General features: G+C 41.7%; 1 protein-coding gene across 3 annotated transcripts in view; it reads left to right on the forward strand.

Annotated features, from left to right (window-relative positions):
- The first annotated feature begins 4,401 nt into the window (after positions 1 to 4,401).
- Lim1 (LIM homeobox 1) overlaps positions 4,402 to 27,010 on the forward strand; it is a 54,124-nt gene continuing 31,515 nt past the window's right edge. For all 3 annotated transcript variants that reach the window (XM_076519740.1, XM_076519741.1, XM_076519743.1), the window contains exons 1-2: positions 4,402 to 4,542; positions 10,627 to 10,819. In XM_076519740.1, the coding sequence (XP_076375855.1) occupies positions 10,647 to 10,819 (173 nt within the window). In that variant the 5' untranslated portion in view covers positions 4,402 to 4,542; positions 10,627 to 10,646. The remainder of the gene's footprint in view (positions 4,543 to 10,626; positions 10,820 to 27,010) is intronic.

A 27,010-nucleotide genomic window follows, 5' to 3' on the forward strand; every position in this document is an offset into this window, starting at 1 on the left:
TTTGCGCGCAATTATTCTAAGTATCAACAAGTAGCGTTCAGGCGGATACAGCGGTGCTCTAATATTAATCAAACGGTACAATTGGAAAAAAAATGTAAAAACCAGAAGAAAAATCTAATTTAATGGCATTCTTGTTCTATATTCCATAAGAATGTTTCCTTTCATTACGATTTTTACGGCGTGACGTATGCAATTGAAAAGATAAAAAAGATAAGAAATCACTATTTGTCCGTACAATCTGGTAATTTTTTAAAATCTATTTTCAGCCGGCATGTAATAATAACGTGTATGTAAACGTCGCTGGTGCAGAATAATGATTTATAAATTGTGTCGACGGTATTCAAAGGCTTTTATGCAATGTTGAATAAACTCTTTCCCTCAGACTATACGTTTTTAAATTTGATTCTTTCTTTCTGCCCGACGCGCGTGGATATTGTATAGATTTTGTTTTCTTATTGGTAGAACCAAAAGTGTTGTGCTGGCTCGATCTAATCGAACCCATAACAGACGAAATATTTAGAAGCTGAACAGAGCTTCATTTGCAAATAGATATGCTTCTCGGGTTAATTAATTCTCGTACAGTTATTGCGTATTACCGGCGTTTTAGTGGCTCTTAACAGTTGGCGTAACACGATTTACTGCCTGCCGGGTCGCGAATAAAACGTGCAAAGAATTGAACTCCGAGGATCCTTCTGATTACGAAATTCCGTGTATCTCGGTTTGCGAAGAGATTTATAATACGGTAATAACGGGATGCACACGAAGACGGTATTTCGATACTGATAAGGTCGTATACGATCGACTGTTGGTAATCGCACACATCGCGGTGTACAGCGTGGATACGGTAGCGTAACAAACCGAGGATCATCGAGATCTGACAATAAACTCTGAGAAGTGTGCGAATAACAGTTCCTTTCCTGAATATCGTAACGTGGTTCGTCGTTAAACTGACCAAGTTGTTTTCGCGATGAAGACGTTCGTTTCGAACATATCATTCTGGAGGTAGTTAAACACGATGGTAACTAAAATAGTTGTTCATTCAGCTCTTTACCACTAAATCCATCATTGTTTGATGTCGCCGATATGATACGAACAATGTTCCTTGAAAGGAATTCATCCATTGATTCTTCCAAGTTTCCAATCGGAGCCTATCTAAATGCACAGAGGCTTCTAAATCCTCATACCACCGGAAGTAATTTTACGTGTATAAATAATTTAAAGAAAAATAATTAAATTCTTTTTTCATATGGCGCTTCGTTTTCGAAAAAATTAAGATCGAAGATTCATCAGGTCCGTTCGCGTTAGCATTTAGAATAAGTAAGTAAAATAATAAAATGTTATTGTTTCTTCCCCGATTTATATTTATCATGTAGATTTGCCCCTTGGCCGATCGTACCGCAATTTATAAAACACCTGGCTTTCATTCCCACCCTCGATCAGCTGATACCGGTTTAACAATTTTTCTCTCTCCCAGGTTATTCCGTGTTAATGTTTACAATTCATTAATGACGTAATTAGATTCCAGTTTTGTGGGAAAATGCTTACTGAAACATTTAGTTGGGCCATAAACAATCCGGTGCAACTACTGCTACTAAGTGATTAACTTTCGAACGGCGGATAACCTGGGACGGCACGCTGAATTACTTTGACTTATGATAGGAAGATTTCATGGAGGAATTCAACGTAGAATTTGTTACGTACATAATCATTTAAATAAATAGATAATTAACTAAGTATAAATATAACAACAACTATAATAATAGACAAATATGAACAATATTTGAGTTCATATTGACCCATATTTTCAAAGGCATTATCTCTTTCCTTAGTTTCAGGCGGCAAATCTAATATTTTGTTACATTTAAAAGTACAATCAGAATGTATAAACAAATGATTCTAGTTATGCGCATCTATGGGTACTTAAAAAAAACCGGCCTTCGTGGATTAATTAGAAAGGCGAGAACGAAAGAGTTTTCTATCGGAAAGGTACAGTCACCGTTCACAAAAGGAACGTAGAGGAGGATGGCAAAGGACTATACTTACTCGGACGCCCCGTTACAAATTGACACATCTAAGTGGCGGTCGATTTTTCACGGGAGCCTATAATAATCTCGACAGCTTTTCAGTAGTCTATGGTCGACCCTTGTAATAAGCTTAACCAGTCCTTGGTGGTGTAATTTATAGAAGCCACTTGTTTAGGGTTAATTACGACCGCACGCGGCTACCATTAAATTTTTTTTTGCGCGCCCATCATTTCGAATCTTGGACCCGGCAGATTCTTGTAAGGAAATATAAAGCATAAATAACGGAACGTGTTAGAATCGGAATACTTTAAGAAAACAGACAGTCGAACGATCCGATTGGGCTGCATTGTTTCCAGGCGCCGCAACAAGGGAACCTAATTGTTCATCGGACAATACGGAAGGTTGTCACGCGCGAATTCCGATCGGTGTTTGGAACGGCTCGTAGAAACAAAGTTAATCGTCTATCGGACCACGGCTCTCCGTGAACACTGTCGCAAGTGGCTCGCGGCGAAGAGTCCGCACCATTGGCCCTTAAAACCGTCGAACAATAGCGCGAAGAGGTCCTTAATCGATAGAAAGCAACGCGTCGCCTCGGTACACGCCTCCGTCACAAAACGAGCCTCGCGATAAGGTTATGTCTCGTGAGTCGCGAACACAGAGCGTATATATGTATAAACGCACGCACATACACACACGCGCGCGTACACATAGGCAGGCACATACACGCGTGGTCGGTCGAGTGTGTGCTATCGGCGCGAATAACGGGCGGGAGAGAGAAAGACGAATCGAAGAACACTGTTGGGCAGAAAAGAGAGGGTTAAAAAGTGGGAACGAAAAGGAAATATCAGAGAGTATCGCGGTCGAGAGAGAAAAGATAGAGGCGAGAGTAGGCAATAAGAGCAAAAGGGACGGACGAGCAGCGACTTGGGAGGGGCGAAGAGGTGGGGTGGGATGGCGACCGGGAGGGAGCGGGGGAGGAATATTTCGCGGGCGCGAGAGGCAAAGATTGTCTTGAAACCTGTGGCATTTCGCTCGGTGCTCTTCTGTTCGGTATACGCCGAAGAGGGATCGATAGCGCGTCAGAGACGAGGAGAATCAGGCGGCAGGCTATTTCGAGCAACAACACAAGCCGGCAGAAGCGGCAGAGAAGCAGTAGCAACGACAGAAGCGTCCTGTGCGCTGCGAGATAGATCCGCAGCCATTCCACGGCCATGTCTGCCGGCGCACGGGGTTGGCTACGCCCGAGCGGGGTCTCGCCGGCCAATCGCTGGGAAGTGCGAAAGGTCCCGCGCCGTGGCCGTGGCCAATGGGCGTAGCCGATTTCGGCGAGGCGCGCGACGTCTCGTCCAAGTAGAGGGGGGCCCTCGCGGCTGTCACAGGTGCAGCCAGTTGGCTGGCGAACTCGAGGCGAGCGTGCTCGGGAATCGCCGCGATCCTCGTTCGTATGCCGCTTATCGGACCGCACTGTTCGCCTGGTTCCTTCGATATCACCGCATATCGGACCCTCCGACGCGATTCACACCGTTCGCCACTAACGAATAGCGACAAGTGCCCGTCCAGAGAATATTGTCGAGCGACATCGTGCACAGGGCGCGCTGATACACACGAGCTCCAGCGAGATATTCCGGCGTGAAACTGTCAAACAGATCGCGAGATTGTTGATGCGGTCCGTCGCGCGGACGCGCACGTCGCGTCTGACAGATTCGGACGCGATACCGGTCCCATAGGCGACGTCATGACCGACCGCGGAGTGTCTAGAATCGAGATAGGACGATTTTGAGCTACTTGCGTGTACCCGGGGTCGTGATGTGCCGACGGTACTGATCTGTCAGCTGGGAAACACGAGGCCGAGGAACTGGTGTCCAGAGCCGGGGCTGCACTATTCCGTTGAACTCGTTCAGCGGTCTTCGACGCACCGCTGAAAGAAAGAAACAAAAAGTTGAACACAAAACACTAGTACGTTTAGCAGATCGAGGGGTAGTGGACATAGAATCGTGCGTACGAAGGAAACACGCGCGGAACCAGACAAATAGATGCATAGATGTATTGCTAAAGATAGAGAAGGAGGGAACTGTATTTGTCAAAATATCGAGTGCGCGTAGAGCGAGAGAGAGAGAGAGAGAGAGAGAGAAAGAAAGAGATAGAGAGAGAGGGAGAGAGAGGGAGAGAGAGAGACAGACATACAGAGAAACGAAAACTGGCAACAAACGGGGGGAAGTGTGAGAAGTGCGATTTAACGGCCGTTGGGATAACACCGCAGTAAAAGTGGGTGCACTGGGGCCCTCGGGACCGTTCGGCCGATACGGGCCCGTGGAAGGTGGGCCTGGTGGTGGTCCCGGGCCCGGCGAGGGAGTGGGGACAGGGGTGGCCGCAGTCGCGGCTGGGGAGGTGGAGGGCTACGGGGGTGCCGGTGGCGGGGGAGGGGGCCCCGGGGGGGTTGGTACCCCCCGGATAAGGGTCGCGACCCTCGGCGGGCCTTGCTGCGCACCCTTGCCCGTCACCCAGGCTTGTAACATAGGTAAGTGGAGTTTATTATTTTGAAAAGTAACACATCTAGTTGCTCTACTTCTACTTTTTACGCGAGCTCAATCCTCTCCGAGAATTCATCTGGTTAGAAATGATATGGAAAGGCAGATTTTTTATGACACAGTTACAGTAGCACAGAAACGGGGCCTATAAAGGGAAGAGGCACTGTAACGCAAGCTGTGAACGATAGGTTTATCGTGTGTAGAATCGTTTAAAATTCAGTAGGTAGGTATATCTGTTGCATCTCAGGAACTTGGTAGAATCTGTAATAGCGTAGATTTCCACCGCTTTATAGTTCCTACAAATTGTACTCGAGAACTACGACTCGCGACCTCTATCATTGAAAGCTTCATCCTATTGCCGTCTGACTTCACCAACTGAGGCTACTCTCATATTCTCATTCATTATTAATTCCTCGTTTTAAGACAACGACACAGTTCCGCGACACTTTTGCGACACGATGTCAAGGGAGACGACACAAGTACAAATCTTAGATCTCATGTTTCGAAAGAAGAAATTCCTTTGAGACTTCAAGTCAAAAGATCTTAGAATTAGGGTAGTGCAATCATATGACATGTGTTGTTTCTATTTCAATCGAATAGGTATGCGAATATTCGGGAGCGATAGAGTCAGCTGCTTTAGAGATTTATAATGGAAACTTGGACGACCCGCTCGATTCTTTAAAACTCGAAGAATTCTTTTTGATTCGAAGGGGTGGTTCCTCGTGAACTCTTTCTGGAGTGCAAGAACGTCTATCCTTCCTTTATCGTGATTGATCGTACCGTAATTTGGATGTCATAAGAATGCGTCAATTTTTTCTCCGCGGTGATGAATCGTTCCATGGATCATTCCGTGGGCTCGGATCTAACGAGGATGAATTCGCCTCGGACAGGGTTGAACACGCGTCATTGTGCGTAACGAACCAGCGATTCGAGGAAACCGTCGTCTTCGGACACGCGAGTAAAATTACGCATGCGGCCGATTATCTCGGAAAGAGTTGCGCCGATCGGAGAAGAACTTCTTGTTCAGGAATCGATGTTTAATTCATGACGCTTATTAGTGTCAAATCGACGGATTGATTTGTGGTGTCATGGCGGCATCCACAACCGGGTCGGCTATGTAATTTCTCGAAAATGTTGAACCGCATACGCTGGAGGCTAATTGAAAATTCATCGTTTTTGTAAGGGCGAATCAGAGACGCTGTATCGTAGCGACGGAAGACCGACTTCGTAACACGGTCGATGAATTAATGAAGCATAATCATTTCTTCAGTTCCACGTCTTCATTTCCGCTATTATAACAAATCGAGAATTATCAACGGATCACTGTCGATCTCGTGTCTTTTATTTCAATTTTTTTGCGGTCTCGTTAACACGTCTATTCCTTTGCGGAAATTCTCAAATCGAGCTGCGACTTCGTCTACCTTGCGAATTCTTTGCTCTTCTTCCGAGACTGGTAGCTGGATGGTAGGTGGATAGCACGGGAAGGGTTTTAGGGCGCTTATGATCCCAGAGGGAGGCTCCAAGAAAAATATTGACACTGAAGATATCATGTTCGACTTTGCAGCCGTGTTCGACACGATCGCCCCGATCGCTGTTTGTCTCCTCGACAAATTCTTTATGGTAATCGTTATCAAATTTCCATTTATTTTGTACGAAACGGCGTATCGTTCTAACAGCTGCGCGAGTAGGTTCCTACGCAGAGCATTAAACCGCAAGCGAGTTCATCTGCGCACGATCCTCCGACATCAAAGTCGAGAATCGTATATTATTCGCGAGGTTCCTTCTCTCCAAACCGAGTCAGAGGGATCAGGAAGCGTATTAATCGCGGGAAAAACATTAATTACTCTATTACGAGACTCGTTTGCTCTTTTTCTCTTATTCCGAACGTTACATCCTCTCAATGGGTCGTAAAGACAAACAAGACGTAATTGCGCAAGCAAGAATGCAATTCCTTTGTGACAGAGTAAACGTTCTTCCTTAATGCAAATTAGCGGAATGCCTTTGTCCCGCTTCCCGCTTCGCACTCTAATCAGGGGTATATTTTTGGAGCGGATGGTTCGAGACGTGCGACACCGGGGTGGTAAACATCGGCGACCGTAATCAAATTTCTGCGCACGACTCCAAATAGAATTCTATTCAAATATGCTTTGTGCCGTTTTCGAATCGTTATCGATCGGTTGAAGCGGTTTCTGTAAAAGGTGGCACGCGTCGCACGCTCCACGCCAGAGAATTGGATTAATCGGGACCGTTTTATCGAACCGTCCAAGCATTCGTCTCACGTACACTTAATCCTAATCTGGTTCAGAGGATTCGGGGAAAGCTGCCCTCTGTTCTTCCTTTTTTTCCCGCGATTCGCTCGTGGAACTGGCCCGCGATATCTGATTTCTAGAATGGAAGGTCAACTGCATTAGGGGATGCACATCCGATAGCGTTATCTCTGTTCGTCTTTTGCGCGGTCGAATTTATGCGAAAATTATTAGTCGAGGAAAGAAGGAAAACTGTCCATCCAGGAGCCAATTTAATAAATTGAGGAACTTTTTCATTACAAGCAATATTAATCTCTCGTGGAAATATTTTTCATTACCTTTTATGCATTGAAAGCTATCGAGAAGCTACGATGTTTTAGACAGATGAATTGCTGCTTTTTAGTAACGAGTGGACTTCATTACAGTGTTTTTACGTACTCGTAGAAAGTATAAATCTTCGGAAAGAGTGTACCGTCTGGTTAGAAGCAATAACGATGAAATTCATGAAAAAGAAGCACAAAGTACATCGCGAACATCCATACACCGTCTCAAACATCATTTTTGCAGCCGATATGAACTTTCTCTCGCGTTTCAACCGATACATATTTCTCTTCGAATTTACAAAGAAAAACGTTGCTAAGAGGCCGATGTCAGAACGTAAATCCCGCTATTGAATTAAAAGAATAAAATGTCCTTCGATTGATTTATTTGTGCGTCAGGCGCAGGTGAATTCCCATGATTAACTTTCTCGAAAATGGAATCGCGCGCCGGGAAACTTCGCTGCGAGTCCTTTTTTTCGTTTATTTGCCCGCGGGCGATCATCGGGCGATAAATTCGCCGGGACACCGGATAGATTTTCTTTTTCGTGAAACACAGACTTTTCTTAGGAAGCCAATTTCGCCAGAGGAATTACTCGTAAGTCGATTTCGCGTGGAACGATTTAAATCTTGAGGTAACTGCGGGGTGGTTCGGGTCGCGTCGACTCGCGTTTCTCCTTTTTCTTCTCGCCCTCCCGGCGAAACCGAGGGAGATGAGATGCGCAAGGTCAGACCTTAAGGGTGGGAGAAGGGTTGCTAGGTTGACAACCCTGCCAGCAGGGAGGAACTCTCCGCCCATTGGTGGAAACCACGAAAAAAAGAGAGGAGTGAACCCTAGAGGGTTCAGCAATGGCGAAAAAAGAAGTCAGAGATCGGGAGCGAGCAGGAGCCGCGATACAGAAATGGAAAGAGAGAAACATAGGGGAGAAGAGAGGCGAAGAAAGCGTAGCAAAGGGCAATCTCAACAATGAGAACGTTTCGTAATTATCGGCGCGACTTCCGCGGCTTGAGACGCATTAATAAGATCAACATATAATTATTGACAATTAATGAATCTACGCGCGAACTAAATATGATTACGAACTTTGTTAACCTGTTTCTACGACTGCCCGTTGTAATTATTTATGCAGCTATAAACGGCGCGTGTTTTGTAATCGAGTCTACTGAAATATGGTACTAATTTATTTGAATCTCGTATTCTACGCGCAAACGTTATTCAGGTACTAAGTGAATATATTATGCAATTTACACGAGTTTAGTATGTTACATTCAATTTGCTTAATTGGTAGTTTATCGTACTCTAAATCTTTGTGTACAAAAATTGCATATTCATTAACCTCGGAACTGTATCGATTGTTCGTTATAACCATTTCGTATGAAAATCTAATTGATTAAAAGAAGTATATGATTTTTATATGAAAACACATAGTAATTTCTTTTTGAGAATGTACACACGAAACGCTGAATGAAGTCTACGGCAATAAAAAAAGGTTAATAAACATACGCACAGATTCAATATTTTTCATTCCACAGAAGAAACATCAAGCGATGCGTTTGCTAAGTAATTCCATTTTTTTTATCATTCGCTTAAAAACGTGAATTTGCATGAACATTCACAGTTCAATTACAAGGATGACGTTTTTCATTATTTCTTCTTATCAAAGTAATCCCGCTTCCATATGAATTTCCATAATTCTATGATCCCGAAAACGATTCTATATTTTCCTCATCAAAATCATTTGAAGCGAGGATGCGGCTATAGGAGGCTTAACATCTTAACCACGGATAACGCGTACTGTTGAGTCAAATCAATAACGGTAGAAAATATAAAACGCATATTTTATCGGTATTTACAGAGAGGTATGCAATGAAATTGAACTTATTGGTTATTACATGCGAAGTGTCCGATCTTTAACAGTGACTTCGCACAAATATAAGTTTCACAAGTTTTCCAATCCCATTTTAGAAGAGATTACATTTTTGGTCGTTCGCATATTTAATTTATAAAACTATGTACACTTTATCATTTCTACTACCATCGACTATTGGCGCGTCTAAACAATGTGTTGACATTACGTTCAATTATTGTGGCATTATGTTTATTTGTTCACATTGATACTGAATTAAATTATTGGTACTGAAATAAATTCTTCTTAAAACTCGCGTAAGATATCTAAATTAAAAAATGGAGATTGTACTTTAGAAGTTAGATTTTGGACTTTGAAATTATACAGGGTGGGCGGAAATCACCTCCTGTTTAGTTTTACTACGAATTCCAGCCCTCCCTATATATCTTATTAGATAATAGTAAATATAGTACATAATATAGTACATAATGACAGATATATAATATATAAGAGTATTTCTCCGTCAAAGCACATTACAACAGCGGTGCTCGAAAATCGGACATTTCACGTGTAACCGCCTAACATTTTGGATACTTCTGACAAAGAATGCGGTGACCATTTTGTAGGCGATAATTTCGACCGTTTCTGCACCGCGAATTTCAGTGCAGTGTTAAGTAACATTAGCGCATTCATCGTATCGATGCCCCTGTTTGTCCCTAATCGTTCGTGAAAACTCGATTGTTTTTCCGAGGTCTGCGCAGACACGGCTGGCTCGCCGTCAACAATAGAGGAAGTCGCATCGTGTCGCGCTTATGGTCTCGCGCCTCTCGGCTCTCTGTTCGACGCAGCTCGATAGGCTACACGGTAATCAATTCGTTCGAATTACAAAAAGTCGGAGGACAATGCGCCGTTCGTTATGCACGTGCCCCGGCGCGGCCGGGATTTTCCTTCGAATCGGAATCTGACCGGTAATCGGGATTGTTTAAAATTCGATCGGGCGCACGTGCTCGGCTCGCGTTCGACCGGCATGTTCTAATCGCTCAATTAGCCTATCCCAGACGATCGGTTATCAACATATAGAACCCGGAAAAAGGGGAAAAACAAGAATAGAATCGTATCGAGCGTTAACACCGGCGCTACCGAACGGGACAGAAGTACCGATCGGAACAGAACTACCGATCCCGCGTTTCCCGTTTTACAATTATCGAAGGCATAAAAACGCTCCTGCAGGGGATTATTTAATAAATTCATTTATTCAGGCGCATAATACAATAAACGCACAAACAGACAGACGGCTGCGTACGCGTTCACCCAGAATTTCCTCGATTTTCTCGTTCGTTTTCCGCGGTGGCGCGGCCGCGCGTTTCAACGTGTGCACGAGAATTAAAACAGCTCGTCAAGTCGCGGGCACCGTGTGCTCTATGCTTTCTCGACGTTTCGCTTTTCAACCAATATTGATCAAGTGCACGCGCTCCGCCGAAAATACAAACTCGCAATGATTGGCGGCGAAGGGTGGCAGGGGCGGCGAAGGACAGGGGGGGGGACCAAAACACGAGAATTTTACTGATTCGTAACCGTGTCGGTAACAAGCCCCCCGACCACCCCTTCGCCGCTACCGAACTTTGACTCCGATTGTTCAACGAATGCTCTCTTTCTTTTCGCAGCAGGGAGACGCGGTTTGGCGATGCTCCTGTCATGTGCAGGATGCGACAAACCAATTATGGATCAGTACCTGCTGAATGTTTTGGACCGAGCATGGCACATCGAGTGCGTCCGTTGCTTCGACTGCAGAACCGCGTTGCAGGACAAGTGTTTCTCCAGGGAAGCGAAGCTTTTCTGCAGGGAGGACTTCTTCAGGTACTTGAAAACCATTGTTCACGATCTGACGAGGTCATCTCGACGCGGAGGTGGCCTTGGAAACTGCGATCCCACGTGGGACTCGCGTTCACGAGATCCACCACGTGGGATCCTCACTTTTTTTTTCTACCGTTGTTTTCGTTTCTTCCACCGTGTACCCTAATCGCGAATGATCTGACTTCTGTACATGGACAATTAAAGCGAATTTCACGAATGCGATTGCTCTGACTGTTCATCTTTCAAGCATTTCGAGCATTTCGGTTGTCATTTAACCAGTCGTAAAGAAATGGCAATGTTTTGTGTTATGGCGGGTATACTCGTTAAAAAACAGCTAACTGGTTAAGTTAAGGAAATGAATAAATGATAGTAATAAAATTAAATAGTAAAACAGTCATTTCATTACAACTTAATTCTATATTATAACGTACACGTACACGTATATTTATACACTTTTCAAAGAGATTGCAATAGTTAACTGGTTGATTGATCCAGTCAATACATTTGTTTTAATCCGACAGTACACACATGGGAGTCTAGTTGGATCGCAAGCATTTGAAAGTCTTATCTCCTTCTCGTATTTATATTGTAACAATTATATTGTACTATTGTATCATACTAATTTTGATAAAGAAACGTAAAATATATTTACAGACATTAATATATTATTGCTAAAGAGCGGATTTTATGCATTTGTGATAAAAATGGGTAGTCGAAAGAAAATATTACAAGAATTTAGTGACATCTATTTATTATTTTCAACTCACCGAAATTATTGTGAAGAAAGAAATTTTTATTTGACTCATCTTTGTTGCAGTTGATGAAGATAAGTTTTACTTTGCATAAAGATCTATAGTTGTCACAACAAATGTCACTTCTTACTGAGGATCCATCCCGTGTGGGTACTTTTGTTGAAGTTCTCGTGTGCACTGTCGGGTTAAAAGATTTAGACCGAATATATGGAACATTCCATTATAAACATCGACATTATCTCTGGATTAATGCAATATTTAAGATCTGTTAGAAATGTGCAAATAATTAGAAGAGACAAGGCAAGGAAGAAGAAAGAATGTCACAAAATAATTGCAGATTTCTTCATTTTTGGTGATTTACAGTAAAACTATTAAAAACAGACATTTCTGAGATTCGCTTTAAAAACAGAGTCCGCGAATTAAAAATCGAGGATAACAGAAGCATCTTGGCTCGACACATCGTATTGTCACCTGTCTGTTTTAAACGTGGAAAACCATCTTTAAAAGGTTGATTACCGGCAATTTATGAACGATCGCAGTTTCACAAATCCCGCGGCTACCTTTTGCAACCCTCGGATGCTATATAGCTGTTTAAAAACTACTTATTGTAAATGTATGGTAAAACAGCCATTTACCAACCGCCATACGTATTCAGAAATCTCCATACTTGGCCCATGAAAACAGTTCCGCTGGAATAATGAGGCAGACACTATCGTCGATTTATCGGGCCGGCTTGTCCCCTCTCCGCTTGTCCGGATAATTGGCATTCGAGCCGTTGACACGTAACACTGGACATTAATCGATGGATCTTTGTCGGGAGAAGTCGTAGCCGCCGGATTTTTTTCTTCGCAGTCCGTCGAAACAGTGGCACGGGTTTCGCCGTGGTGGCTAACCATTTCCCGTTAGCATAATTAGATAAACTATCGTGGTGCAGGCGCTACCAGGCCGTCGACGCCACAGGAAATGGATAGATTTACGATCGACCCATTAGCAGACAATCGCCGCGACATTTGTCGTTTGATTCTTTCGCGAAGTGCAACGACGGTTGCTCCCAAGCGAGAAAAACCATCCGCGTCTAATGGAAAGGAGGCCTTGACATTTTCTCTGGCAAACCCGCCGCCATTTCTCTCGGCGAACTTTTCGCAAAAATCCTGCCCGCCACAGTTACATGGCTCGCGGACCATGCTCGCTAACCGCGTGTTCGTCAAGCAAAAAGCAGAAAAACTCGATCTAGATTCTGACACTACCCCCGCCTGTGTGTTTCATTTTTCTTGGTGCACCAGTGGCGCACAGTGGGACAGATAGATAGTTTAGGTGAAAAAGTCAAGAAATAGATATACATTTTCTATTTATTCTTGTTCCAGAATGTTTACTGAGACTAACGATACCCACAATAATATATTTAGTAACCATATAAGCACAGAAATCATTGCACACAAATTTGGAATCATAACATGATTGTAACGAACGTTATATGAGAACTAGTACTAATAGTTAGTGCTAGTAGTTAGTACTAGTAGTTTTACAAGAAGTTCTAGAGGCTTATATAAATTAAATTTAATAATATTTATAATATAAATTTAATAATAATACAATTAAATTTAAAGTGCCGTTTAGTTTACTTTAGAAATGAAGAACTAGATAATATCAAAAGATACCGCCTTCAAAAATTTATATGGCATAAAGTTGAATCACATAGAAGAGATTTTTCCAAAATTTAACTGCTGATATCTGCTAATCTGCTTGTCGCATCGTTTTAAGGTTTTTCTGAGACCTTCGAGCCATGTCGCTACAGCGTAAGGAAAGTTCGAGACGGGTCAAATCTTATCTGCCGCTAATTATTTTGCCATCATTGTTTAGTCTGTCTTTAGACACTGAAAGCGCTGCATCACCAATTTGCTTTTTTCGAATAGGGATATTGTTACATTACAAAACATTCGCGTAAAGTCACAAACGTTGATTTATTGTCAGTGCTTCTAATAACACCGAACCTTGTTATAAACGCGGTCGTAGAAGCATTCCAAAAAAAGATTAAAAATCTTCAGCTTTAGGAAATCTTAAATATAATAAAACAACCAGAGAACTTTCTTCCAACTCTGTAAGCACCGAGCAAACTTCAGAATTTTCCGACACTGAAGAATCTGACATAGATTTTGATTTCTGATTTCGTATGTATAAATTGTCGTATCTACCATAGATGTTCTATTCCATTATGTTAAATTATACTTTATTACGTATTCTATTTACATTATGTTCTCGATTATATATGTTAATTTTATTTATTTTCTGTTATATTTTATATTTTGTAAGTACTATGTATGAACAGCATCCATACATATAGATTAAAAACTTTTTCTTTCAATTTTTGCAGTTGAACAATTTTTTTGCGATTAAAATTAACAGGAAATGAAAGTTCGAAGTTTCCTTTTACATCGACCACATACAAGATAGTATAAATAGCGTTACCGCTGAGTGGGATTTTTTACCATCTAGATTCGCCGTTTGTCCCACTGTGTGGCGGCTCAGACAAAGCATATTTTACACCAGTGTCTACCTGCAGTGCAGCTTTCGCAAGTCATTAGTCTCATAAATTATTTTGTTTGAACAGTTTTGTACGCGGTAACTTATTTCACTTACATCGTTAGCGGAATTAGGTATGAGCTGATTGTGCAAGGGAAAGTGAATAGAGAATCTCTAACTGTACTTTTATTATTTCGGAAAGTTCACAATTCCTTGATTAGTAAAATTCCATAAGTGTGCTACAAGTGTTTGATTCTAGATTGTTACTATTAGATTGGTGCATATCAGATGACGGATTTTTAAATGAATAGTAAAAACTTCTTTGAAAGATGTTTATTTAATCAAAATATGAGCCATTTGCTTCGATACATTTTTCCTAACGCAGAAATATTCGCAGAATTTATACTCGACTAAGCTGAAAATAATAGAGAATTTAAAATTAAATTTTAATTAATTTAGAATTAATAAAAAATAGAGAATTTTGAAAAAATTCTTTTGACAAAATATGACTGTATGGCATATCGTTGGCAAAATACAATAAAACTGTGAAAAAGGTTACGTCATAAACAACGACATAATGTAAGCAAGTAGATAATAGTATCCCTATCACTAGCAGTGAAAGTGTTGCCTCGTAAACAGAGCAATTTATTAATTAGTATAGAGGAACATTAAGAAACAGGTTCGGTACGGTTTCTTTAAGACCTGCATTATCAGTTGTGATGCAAAAACCGCTATATTTCGCTAAAAAAGGGAACGAAGCGCCAAACGGAACTAATCGATGAACATTCTATTTGCTTCTTGCCGATCAGAGACACGGTGAAAAAGCTCGGACCTGTAAGGAGATCACTGGATGGGTAGTCTAGGCTAGGACATTGTTCGCCGGTGTTACTTTATAAACTTTGATCGCATCGAATATTTATAACGCGGTGGGGAATTGATGGTTCTGGTTTCAAATTGCGCCGCCGGCCAGTCGTTAAAAGCGTGTTGCTCGGGCGTAACAGATAATTGCGCAAAAAAATGTTGCGCGGGGACCAGTTTTCGATGTGTCCGGTTATCGAGGAGGAAACGTGGTCCTCGAGGAAGCTCTTTGTCGTCATTTTCGTAGAAAGTTCTAAGGCTTAGTACTCCATAAGCAAGAGTAACTTCTTAACTTGAACCAATTAAAGAAACGGACGTTTAGCTCTAAATTTTTTAGTGCAAAATTAATGATGTTCTTTTCACTGTTTCATAATCTTTCAAGTCATATAGCTAAATTGCCATCAACTTTTTCCAGACAGCTAAGAAACACATCGAATATAAGTCAAAATAAACTAAAACATGATTTCGAAGGGGGGAAGAATGTTTCTAAATTGAATATGATGTATATTTTGCAAGTTTAATAGAACAAATCCTATGATTAACGTATTCTCCTGTTTCCTAGGATTGACGACCCTACATTGACATATTTTCAGCACTTTAAATGTGCTTTTCTGCGCAACCGATAATTTTTATTATAATAGTTTCTGACGTTTCTGCTTCTCTAATGTCTAACAAAAATACTGGATACAAATATTTAGGACAACCTAATACATACTCAAACTAGCTCATCAGTTGCCTATCATTCTTCGCGCGTTCGAATTTTCAGTATTTAAGCGAATCTTGTCGCGTAACCACAAACCGATCGATCACAATGCAAGAATCACGGTTGCGGTTACAACAACAACCGAAATCGCGATGCATCGCACCCGAGACCTTGACATTCGCGCAAGAAACCGTATCCCGAAGCGTGAAAATCTGCTCGGCGGTCGTGTTACGTTCCGGCCGAGGACTTTCGCCGCGGATCGGTTGAAGAAGTCGCGCGAAAAAGTAGCGGCAAGTCACTTACGTTAATTACGGGCATGGATCGAAGAAGCTGGGGACGTTTAAGGCCTCGGTTTCCTTCTCGCCCATTTTTTTCGCTCTTCAACCTTGGCTCCGACGGTTTTTTTTCCAAGCACAATACCGGTCTGAGTTAGGACAATGTGTCTGTTAACCGGTACGTAACGAACCGGTGAATGTGGGGGAGCGATTGAAATATCGTGATTCGGAAGAAGACATCTGTAACGAACCGCGAAAAAATATCGTGTTGCTCGATGAAACCAGGCAGTCCGAATATTCGTTGTTTCTTACGAAAATGATCGCTGCGAGCTCCGACCGATAGAGCAGTGCAAGTGATTATTGTGGAGTGACCAATTGCTGTGCCTTTGGCTTGTTTTCGGGAATAACTCTAACTTGTACTAACTTTATAATCTTTTTATTCTTTTATTTTTGCATAAAAGAAATTGAATATTCTTGTATTTTATTAACAACACAATTCAGTGTCTTATTAAAACTGGCTCCACTACCCTAAATTGCAGAATGTCTGCACACGCTCCGGTTCATAAAGATTCAGATGGTGTATATTCTTAGAAAATGGAAACCGGAATATTTCAAATTTTGAAAGTGTTCCGTTGAACGTGTCCCCAGACTGATCGAGAGCATTTTCGAAAATTCAACGTTTTGTATAAGAATAATCTTGAACTCTAGAGCGAGGATTGTTATCCTTTTATTCTTAATTATTCTTATTTTGATCTCTATTAGCTTCATAGTAAAACAAGAATCGCATTATAAGCTTGAAGAGTTGTAGGTTTTTGTTAAAATTTTTGTTAAAATGATAGACGAAAGATGGTACACTTACCTGTACACTGAAGGTTGGTTACTAAAAAACACTATTTATTAATTAAAATATCTATGTATGATGAATCTGTGTATATAAATGCCGTTCATCGAAAATATTAATTGGATTCTCACCTTGTTCGCACCGACAATTCCAGACTGAATTTTTAAAATTGGAACAACTTTCTAGCGTGTCTAATAAACGGTTCCGAATAGCGCAGTATTCTTTAGAGGTAATAAAAGTGTGTGCAACGCCGCTAAACTTCCTTATTGCACTGTTGTTTCCATTAGTTTATTGAAAAGAAAGCTGGAACTTATCGTTACGATTTCGGCTAATTTTATAATTCGCTAGAACTCTCGCCGCAATTACCGAGGTATTAATGTAATCTCGGTGTCTGAAACTGGAGAAACATTACGGAAGGCTAAAGGTGTAGGGAACGGTTCAAGTAGCAAAATGGCAGCGTGCTTCGAGGAACCATTACGGTTTTATATCGACTGCGCTCGCCGCGCCGGTAGCGGAGGAGTAATCCGTTCGCAGTCGAGGATTAATTCGAGCCGAGTTGCACCGTGCTCGACGTGGCAAGGGTTACCGTTCGGTTTCCTGCGCATAAAATCGTCCACCTTACCGTTCGGAGGGAGACGTGTTCTTCTTTCGCGAGTTCTGAAACCGATGAACGATCCTCTTTGTGGCCCGAGGAGCGCGGAGCGGCCGTCGAAAAGGGGGCGCCCCTTTGATACTTACGCGAACGGGTGTATAACGAACGTGTTGTATACTTTACGAGCCACTTTGCATTTCGTCCCGATGAAAAATTCATTAGATGTAAGACGAGCGAGGAGAGGCCACGCTCGATCGGCGAAGAAAGGCTTTTCAAGTCAAAAATAACTCAACGACGTGCCGTTAATTAGCGTTATCCTCTTTGCTAACCGCTGCACGCAACGCTGGGACCGCGACGATAATTACACTCTAGTGCGGATCAGTGAAACCATTTTACCACGGATTATTGTTAATGCAACTAGAAATTGTTTTATACTGCATCTGATCCTTCGAGGATGCGCTCTCTCTTCGTCGCGAGACTTTTTAAAGTCAACTAGGCCAATTCTTGCTGCGACAACTGCATTAATTCCTCTTCCCAACCGGGCTAATTTCGCTCTAATTTCGTCGGTTTAATTTGCGCCTTATTGTAGAATCGTTGTCTTTGTAAACTAATTTATATGTAATTTATATGTATATTTCGTTCGACTAGGATGTAAGGAAAATTCTAACTTTCTCGAGAATGAAACCAGAAAAATGGTACCTGCTTCAGTTCAGATTTGAGGGATTAAGAAAGCTGATCAGTGAAAGAACAACTGTCATTTCGCAGTTCGCAAAATTCGTTGCTGTCAATCATTTGATTGATAAACAAAATTTTATTTGTACTTTGTCCGTTAACCCTCGAACGACGGATCTTTTGCACAAAAATATAGCTTCATATTCTTAGCATCATTTATAATTTTGTTTAGCAATTTTCTAAATATATTTTGTTATGTACTTTTTATGTAACTTCAAGGCACCGTTAATTAACTGTCAGAAACTAGATAGTCGAATAGCAATATATTTACATTCTGGGTCCAAGTAGACCCGAGCCTCGTCGTCCGAGTATTAATAAATATTTTCCTTTTCCTCAATATGCACTGGTACTTCTTTGTGAGTCGGTTTTGAACCCTCATTTCTGCAGTCCTGCTTCTGAATCGTGTCCGACTTCATTCACTGGTTTGATAACTAATAAAAAGCTGACTGAATGTGACACGAAGAAGAACATTGAAAGGCTGTAATTTTCCAAAACGTAGGCAATTCTTATAAATAATAGCACGTGTATCGTCGTAACCTAATTTACATTTAAAGAGCAGTTGGTTGAAGTCTCATCAGCCGGAGTAAGAATGGATAATCATCGGAAGCTATTTCGTCCGGCCATTAGTGATCGCGGAGCCATTCGGGGATTTCAACGAATGGAGAAAGAACTGGACTTCGTAAATTTCCGATAAATTCTTGGAACGGAGAAGTATATTAACGTCGCGATAAGTAGGATTTTAATTCGGCTCTCTAATCAACCGAAACGAATAAACGAACGGATGAAGATTGGCAGTAACGAAGAATCCGAGTTCAAAATGAATGCACGAGGAAGGAGGAGGCACGGGCATAGCCGATTCCCACGGCGATGCGACGAATCTATATCGATATCCTTTCTCGATTCGGACGAGAACTCGTCTCTCCTCCTCTCTGCTGCTCTTCTCGTCTTCTTCCAGCGAATCGCTGTTGGGAATACTGTAACACCTCCGGGAGGTCCGAAGGTACCGGCCGGAGAGAAACGGTACGCGGTTATGGTAACCGGCTCTACGAGTCGCAGCAAGGTCCTTAAAGGTCGATAATGGCCCGTGGGGGCCCTGAAAGGGTCCAGGATCAAAAGGACCGATGTCCCCGTTTCGACGCGCCGCCTCAACTGCCGTAGCTTGCGGTCGATGGCCCGTTCGTTGTGTACCCGACGAAAATTATTACCTTAAAATATGGTCCGCGCCGTCGTCGAAATATACCGATGAAAACATTAACTGGCCGCCAAGGGGGATGATGACGGTGTCACCGTGACACAGAGCGCCGAGGCTAGCGCCTTGCTATATATTAGCCTACTGCTTAAAGGCTTCTCCGCGTTAGAGTCCGTTTTTTACAAATTTGATTTTCGGGAACAGCTCGCGTTTATGTCGAGCTGTATATACTTCATTATTGTTTACGATGCTTTCACGACCGTATCGATATTCTGTTGTGCCCAAACTGGCATACTAATGTTCTGATTTAGCATAAAAAAAGGACTGCCAGCATTTTTTACGACTGTGGCATTATCGTTGATTTTCTTTTTTCATTCAAATTCTCCGACGGTAATCGGGAAACTGAAAGTACTTATTTTCTCGAGAACATCGACAAAGAATTAGTTTTTGTTCCCATTGTTCGATGGTATTTCAATTTGCAATTGTTGCTTCCGCTTATCGAATTGTCTAAGGAATTCTGGAACAACCTCGTTTCCACGTCGCGTTGTTTACCGTAGACGGTCCACTTGTATTCATGTAAATCGCGCTTGTAGTTGCGCATCCACGTATCTCAGACTTTTGTCAACCAAATGGTAGAAATTCTGTCACCCCGAAATATTTTCATAAGTTATTATAGTATTCGACATCGCTATTGAACACACAGACTCCCGTATCATCAGAATTTGAAGAAAAGGAAAATACATTTCTTGCTGCAAGTGCAGTAATTTCTTCCTAATTCGCGCTCAGATTGCGCATAAAAATGTAGTATTCGATATATTATAGTATTTGATTGTCAACAGCTATAAAAACGAGACGCAAGGCTCGAAGAATCGTATCTCCTTTTCCCAAATTGTCCATTTTTATGCACAATCTGAGCGCGAATTAGGGAGAAATTACTGTACTTGCAGCAAGAAATATATTTTCCTTTTCTTTAAATTCTGGGCAAATAGGCAATGGACAATTTGGGAATAGGAGATACGATTATTCGAGCCTTGCGGCTCGTTTTTATAGTATCCGATTGTCAACAGCTATAAAAACGAGATGCAAGACTCGAATAATTGTATCTCCTTTTCCCAAATTGTCCATTTCTCTGCGCAATCTGAGCACGAATTAGGGAGAAATTACTGTACTTGCAGCAAGAAATATATTTTCCTTTTCTTTAAATTCTGGGCAAATAGGCAATGGACAATTTGGGAATAGGAGATACGATTATTCGAGCCTTGCGGCTCGTTTTTATAGTATCCGATTGTCAACAGCTATAAAAACGAGACGCAAGACTCGAATAATTGTATCTCCTTTTCCCAAATTGTCCATTTTTATGCGCAATCTGAGCGCGAATTAGGGAGAAATTACTGTACTTGCAGCAAGAAATATATTTTCCTTTTCTTTAAATTCTGGGCAAATAGGCAATGGACAATTTGGGAATAGGAGATACGATTATTCGAGCCTTGCGGCTCGTTTTTATAGTATCCGATTGTCAACAGCTATAAAAACGAGACGCAAGGCTCGAATAATCGTATCTCCTTTTCCCAAATTGTCCATTTTTATGCGCAATCTGAGCGCGAATTAGGGAGAAATTACTGTACTTGCAGCAAGAAATATATTTTCCTTTTCTTTAAATTCTGGGCAAATAGGCAATGGACAATTTGGGAATAGGAGATACGATTATTCGAGCCTTGCGGCTCGTTTTTATAGTATCCGATTGTCAACAGCTATAAAATCGAGACGCAAGGCTCGAATAATCGTATCTCCTTTTCCCAAATTGTCTATTTCTCTGCGCAATCTGAGCTCGAATTAGGGAGAAATTACTGTACTTTTCTCTCTTCAAGTATCGTTTATTTAAAACAATTATGTCAACTTATGGACAGAGTTCGTCGTATTTGCAGTTAAACGTAGTTCAACTTCGGCTCAGGTCGACGAAAATTAACCATTCCGACGGTGCATCGGTTACTAGCAAATAATCTTGTGTGCCAAACTTTGCACATACAGTTGCTCACGAAAGTATTTGAACACATTTAAATTGGAATAATTTTTTAAAAAACGGGCCAATGACTTGAATCTTTTTGAAATGTTAGCAAGACCAGTTCACTAGACAATGTATATGTTTTTTAGCTTTTTATCGGTGAGTCTAGAACGAAAGGAATCCATAAAGAATCGATTTTGTAGTTCTCGACAATTTATGTGCATTCTGAGAATTTTATCGCGACCGGTAAAAGGTGTTCGAATACTTTCGTGAGCCACTGAATTTAGAAACGATGTAAAATATCGATGCACACAGTTTTCCTTCGTTAGTGACTCGTGTATCGAGGAACATAACGCGATACTATCGTGTGTAGAAAACTATTTCCTATTGATTGACAAGTCAGAGACGAAGAGAAATGCTATTGGAGGCATTATGGGATAAAAGCGCGCCGCTAACGAGTGAGAAAACGCGTGACACTAACAAGGGAAAACTAATTCTAGAAGTTGATACCGACGTGCTTGGAATGCCTTGACGATAAGTTCAAGCAATCAACTGAGAAATGCCTAATAGAAGACATTCTTGCGGCCTACTGGTTTAGCTAACTGTGAATCTACTGAACTTTCAAATCAACTTAGAGACATGAGTCTCGGGAAAATGTTTGACGTATATTTTTTTTTTCTATTGGAAATCGGCCATGTTAAGTATAGCCGTCAAAGTGCAGGCTAAAAACGTCTTGAATATTCAAATCGGTAATCTACCATGTCATGCCGACATCTGCCGGACTTATCTTCAGCTACGAAGAAAATTACGAACATCAACTGACACATCATTGCTGTTCAAAATATTGCAATATTATGCATAAATTATTGCTACGTAGGAAAAGAAATTTAAAACCGTGTACTCAGCGTTTTCGTTATAAGCTCACGCTCTATCATGAAAGTAGATTTAATCACGAAATTTATAAAAAGATATAAAATTCTTTAGACATAAAATTTACTTCGTCGGATTTATGATGCAAAACAACAAGCAATCGAACAAAAAAAAATTTCGAGTACTCTCTAACTTCTGAAGTATGAAAATTTCATGCCCAACTTTGATGCCGTGTCCAAAACGGATGTGTGCCAAATATTCTTCCAAGAACTGTCCTCCGCAATGATTTCATCAAAATCGGCGTGTCTGGGTTCGGTACGGTCCCCTGTATGATGATAAACATAACACAGAGAAAAAAATCGCACGCCATAAAATTGACGAGTCTGCACGTTCGCCGAACAACATACCGTGGGCAGATGCCTCAGCAAATCTCATAATGTGCTTAAGGTGTTCGTGGTCCGACGCTCATCGTTTCTCCTGTCTTCAGACAAGAATCGTCGCGAAAATATTCACCGAATTACGTAGGGAATACCGTTACATCATCGGTAGTCAGCTGGAATATTAACGACGAGTCTTTGAAGGCTTGTCTTTGCGAGCGACCAAGATGATCGGTGGCTCGGCAGGGAATAAATCACGCGGCTGTTGCGATTGGATATATCGAACGTGGACGAAGAGAAGGGCAATGGGAAATTGCGATAGGAACGGACTTGTGTTTGCCTGTATAGCTACATGGGGTGAGAAATAGGCTCGGAGTTTCCCATTGTCCACCGCGTTGGTCGTCTGAAAATTTTCTATTTGTACTACGCTTTTTTGTTTTTGGCATCATGGTAACTTCTACGTGCATGTATTGGGTCACGAGAGAATGAAACACGATTTCTTAATGTTTAGAGCAAAAAAACTTGACATTTTTCTGGTAGCTCCGAAATCTTATGCTTGTAGAAAGGCCCGTTTTTTATTCGGCGAAACGCTGAGACAAGTACTTTTTTAAAACACTTTTACAAAACAAAATTTACAAAAAAGAGGCATCTTTTCGGACATCCCAATACATATATCGCAATCTCATCAAAAAGTATAGCAGTTATCGATTCGAGTGTTTGCTAAGTGGAGCTTCCCGGATCTCTATGCGAATTACAATTTTCCGAAATTATTTTATAACATTTAAATCAAGACAGAATTTATTTCGTTAAGTAAAAAATTCCTCGCGATGAAAATAAAATGGAAAGGTTACTGGTATGTGTTAATGGTAACGTTTTCTTGTGTTTTACAAAGGGGGATTTTAGAATCACTTAATAATAATAATAATCACATAATAATAATAATATCACATAATCACATAATAATAATAATAATAATAATAATAATCACATAATCCTTCTTTAGAGAAGGATTATTATTATCATTAAAAGAGAGTTCAGCGATATGATAAATCTACTATCTTTACAAATTTTTCTCAGATGACAAAAAGACATGTAGTATTTTTGAATACTACATGAAGCAGTCAAAATACGACAGAAGTTAAAGCAGCGAGCACTGCACATGGCGGAACTAAAATTGCAAGGATATTTCTTATCCATAATCGTGTACAATAGACGTGCAGTAACGTTGTAATTTACGGAAAATCAGCAATGCGCAAGACTCTATTGAAACTTTAAACAACACAGTTCATGCTGGCTAGCCCGAAAATCACGATCGCTTCGCAGCCGAAGCTTCTCATCGAGCACCCCGTCGTCGGAGTGATCGATAAAATGTTCGAATTAATTAGAAATCGGCATCCAGCGAGTCATTTCGGTGTATCGCGTTTCGGGTTGTAGAAGACCCGGTGTTCCGTGTATGGGGGAACGTGGAAAACAGGAGGTCCGTACGGAACAGCGTGGCACACGGCTAGAAATCAAAGGCGTAACGATCGAAGTCGATCATAGATCGGCGCGGCTTTTCTCGACGGTCTCGAAAGGGCGCCGACGAGGGGTCCATTGTCCTTGCTTTCCTCCCGCGGTGCTGCTGGCTGGCCTCCTCGGGAGTGGAGAGACCCGTCGAAACTCGAACGTGGAAACATTATAAATGCGGCGTGACGCCCGCCACGAACCGTAGGAGAAGTTTGTTGGGCGTGACGGGGCCGGCGCGGCATGGCGCGGCATGGCGCGGCGCAGCGCGCGGCCAACAGAAAGAGAAACCAGCCGCGGAGCACGCGGAGAAACGGAGAAGATTTTTCGGCGCGGCTGTTTCCCTTCCTGGAATGGAAGGTTCGGCAATAGCGGTGGATCGCGATCGGCCTAACTTCTGCACACCGACCGTTTTTGCCAACCACTCGCGCTACTCTTGCGTCACACGCGAGACGGGACCCCTCGCTCGGGTATCTGCAGTAGGTCATACACGAATTTCTGAAGAAGTCGCGGCTGAACTCGATTCGGGGAACAACGGTGGTCGGTTTCTGGCAAAGTCGATATTGCTCGCCTCGTTTGCGCGCGAAAGAAACTTGGCTCTTACGGCTATGCGGATACGGTAATTTCTCCCTAATTCGCGCTCAGATTGCGCACAATAATGGACAAGTTGGGAAGAGGAGATTATTTGATTTTATCGAATTTATTCGAGATTATTCAAGATTATTCGAGCCTTGAGGCTTGTTTTTATAGTTACCGATCGTCGACAACTATAAAAACGAGACGCAAGGCTCGAATAATCGTATTTCCTCTTCCCAAATTGTCCATTTTTGAGGGCAATCTGAGCGCAAATCAGGGAGAAATTACTGTACTTGTGATTTGATTCGATTTATTGTCAACCTCGCAATATCGGCGCGGCGGTTGGGCGTTCACGCGAAGTCCCATGATTGGGTCCTTATGTATACGAACATTTTGAACTAAAATTTTCTTGTTATCATCATCATCATTATTATTACTATTATTATTATTATTACTATTATCTTACCGTACTTTTGTTAAAACAAACGGCAGGCGGCATCAAGTGTCAAACTGTCAAGACAGGCTTCGAGCTCTGAGTTCGAAAGAACCCGGTCGTGGCGGCGGTTAACAGGTATAGCTCTTTGGTATACATAAGAAAACAACGTGAAGGATAATGGGCAAAGAATGTAGCAACTAAAGTATCTTGTGTTCTTTCGTTAGGAGCTGAAGCGACCGAAAAAGTTTACTCTGCTGCAGTAATGTTCCACAATCATAACGATCCTATTTATGCAATTGTGTTGACCGTGAGAGTTCGATGGAATTCTTGTACACGAATAGGTTTTTAAATTAATTTGTCAGAAACTGTAGGAAATAACAATATTTATACTCTGGGTCCAAATGGACTCAAATTCCGCCGTTCCAGTGTTAACCACTTGCGCTGGCGCATGTACCAAAACGATCCGACGTAACTCGCTGTGAGGTGTCAGACTTGTGTTCGATGCCTTAGAGAAATCGGAAAAAGATTTATTTATTTTTCTAAACTAATTTATTTTCCATTTTAGAATATGGGTTAAATATCGACAATGTTTGCTCTGGCGAACAACCCCACCCGACGTGCCATGCCCGTCGTTTTTGTTTCTATGACAGTCGCATGACGACGTACATGCCACGTCGTTGGCGATTCTGCGACAAAAGCATTACGACGTGCGTGGCACGTCTTTCCAGCGCAAGTGGTTAAAATAGTACTCATCATTCTGGGCTCAATTTTGGCTTGCAACTTTTGTATGGTGGAAATTCGAATTCCGTCATCCGGAAGTTAATTCAGCAAATTGTATTTTATTCGCAATTTCGTGCGATAAACGAACGAGAAAGCTTGGAGAGATGACAGGAAAGGAAAGAAGAAAACATCGTATCAGTATCTAGAGTAGAAAATGAATGAATTTTCATTCGCGGAAGTGTACGAAGATTGTTCTATTCGAGAATGAATCCTTTGTATTAGACAGAGTCGATATTAGCTTTTGCTCAGCTATTATTCTCATCATTCAAAAAGCTAATAATTGCGCGAAGTCAAGAAGTATGAAATTGGAAGATGGAATTACGCACGCATGATACGTGTCAGTGCCGTTGATAAGTTCAATGCGATTGTTGATGAAAACGAAAAGCCAGATATGGTTAACATTTAAATTGCATCAAGGAGTGCTGGTCTTTACAGTGTCGCTTCTCGTGGCAGGAATGCGGTTTTCATTGGATAAGCTTTAACCTTCGCGGGCGCATCAGAACGAATTTAGTGTTTCTTGAAGAATATCGGGGATGCACATGTTCGGGATAGACGCGTTCGCTAACAAGGAGATGAAGATAATTAAAATACAATGTCCTGAACCTTCTCAGTAGGACGCAGGCTATGTGACCGCACGCGAGCATTTGATGGTCGTCCTCTATAATCGATGCGACGTCTCTATTAAAGTGGGCAAAGGCTTTTGCAAAGTGTTAGAGTTCGGTGTGCCACAGCTATGCATAGCTTTAGAGGGTTAATAGTAAAGGGGATATTTATCGCAAAAGTTACCGACTAAAATTAGCGGTGCTCTACATGCTTTGTTGCGGGGGCAGCGAACAAGTAATCAGCGATGACTAAGCTAGTAGATGGGATATTTAATTGCCTGCGAAACCGTAAGAAAACGCAACACACAAATACATCACGCGAACGTATTATTGACAAACTTCGAACACGTGTTTAACATGATCACAGATCAGTGTTGATCTGTCATGGATCGCGCGGACTACTGCCAAAAGGTGTTTCACGATTCGTGATCGCCGCGATGATATTCCCACTGATCCAGTAATTTGCGTGGTTCATTGTAAAATGTGGCGTATTTGGTTTCCCATCAGGATAATTGATTTATTTAACGAATCTGGTCATAATTTCAAGCGTCGTGCAATATTAGGCTGTTTCATGTGACGGGACAAA

Source organism: Megalopta genalis, chromosome 3 (assembly GCF_051020955.1).
Source record: "Megalopta genalis isolate 19385.01 chromosome 3, iyMegGena1_principal, whole genome shotgun sequence".
NCBI classification, from domain to species: Eukaryota; Metazoa; Arthropoda; class Insecta; order Hymenoptera; family Halictidae; genus Megalopta; species Megalopta genalis.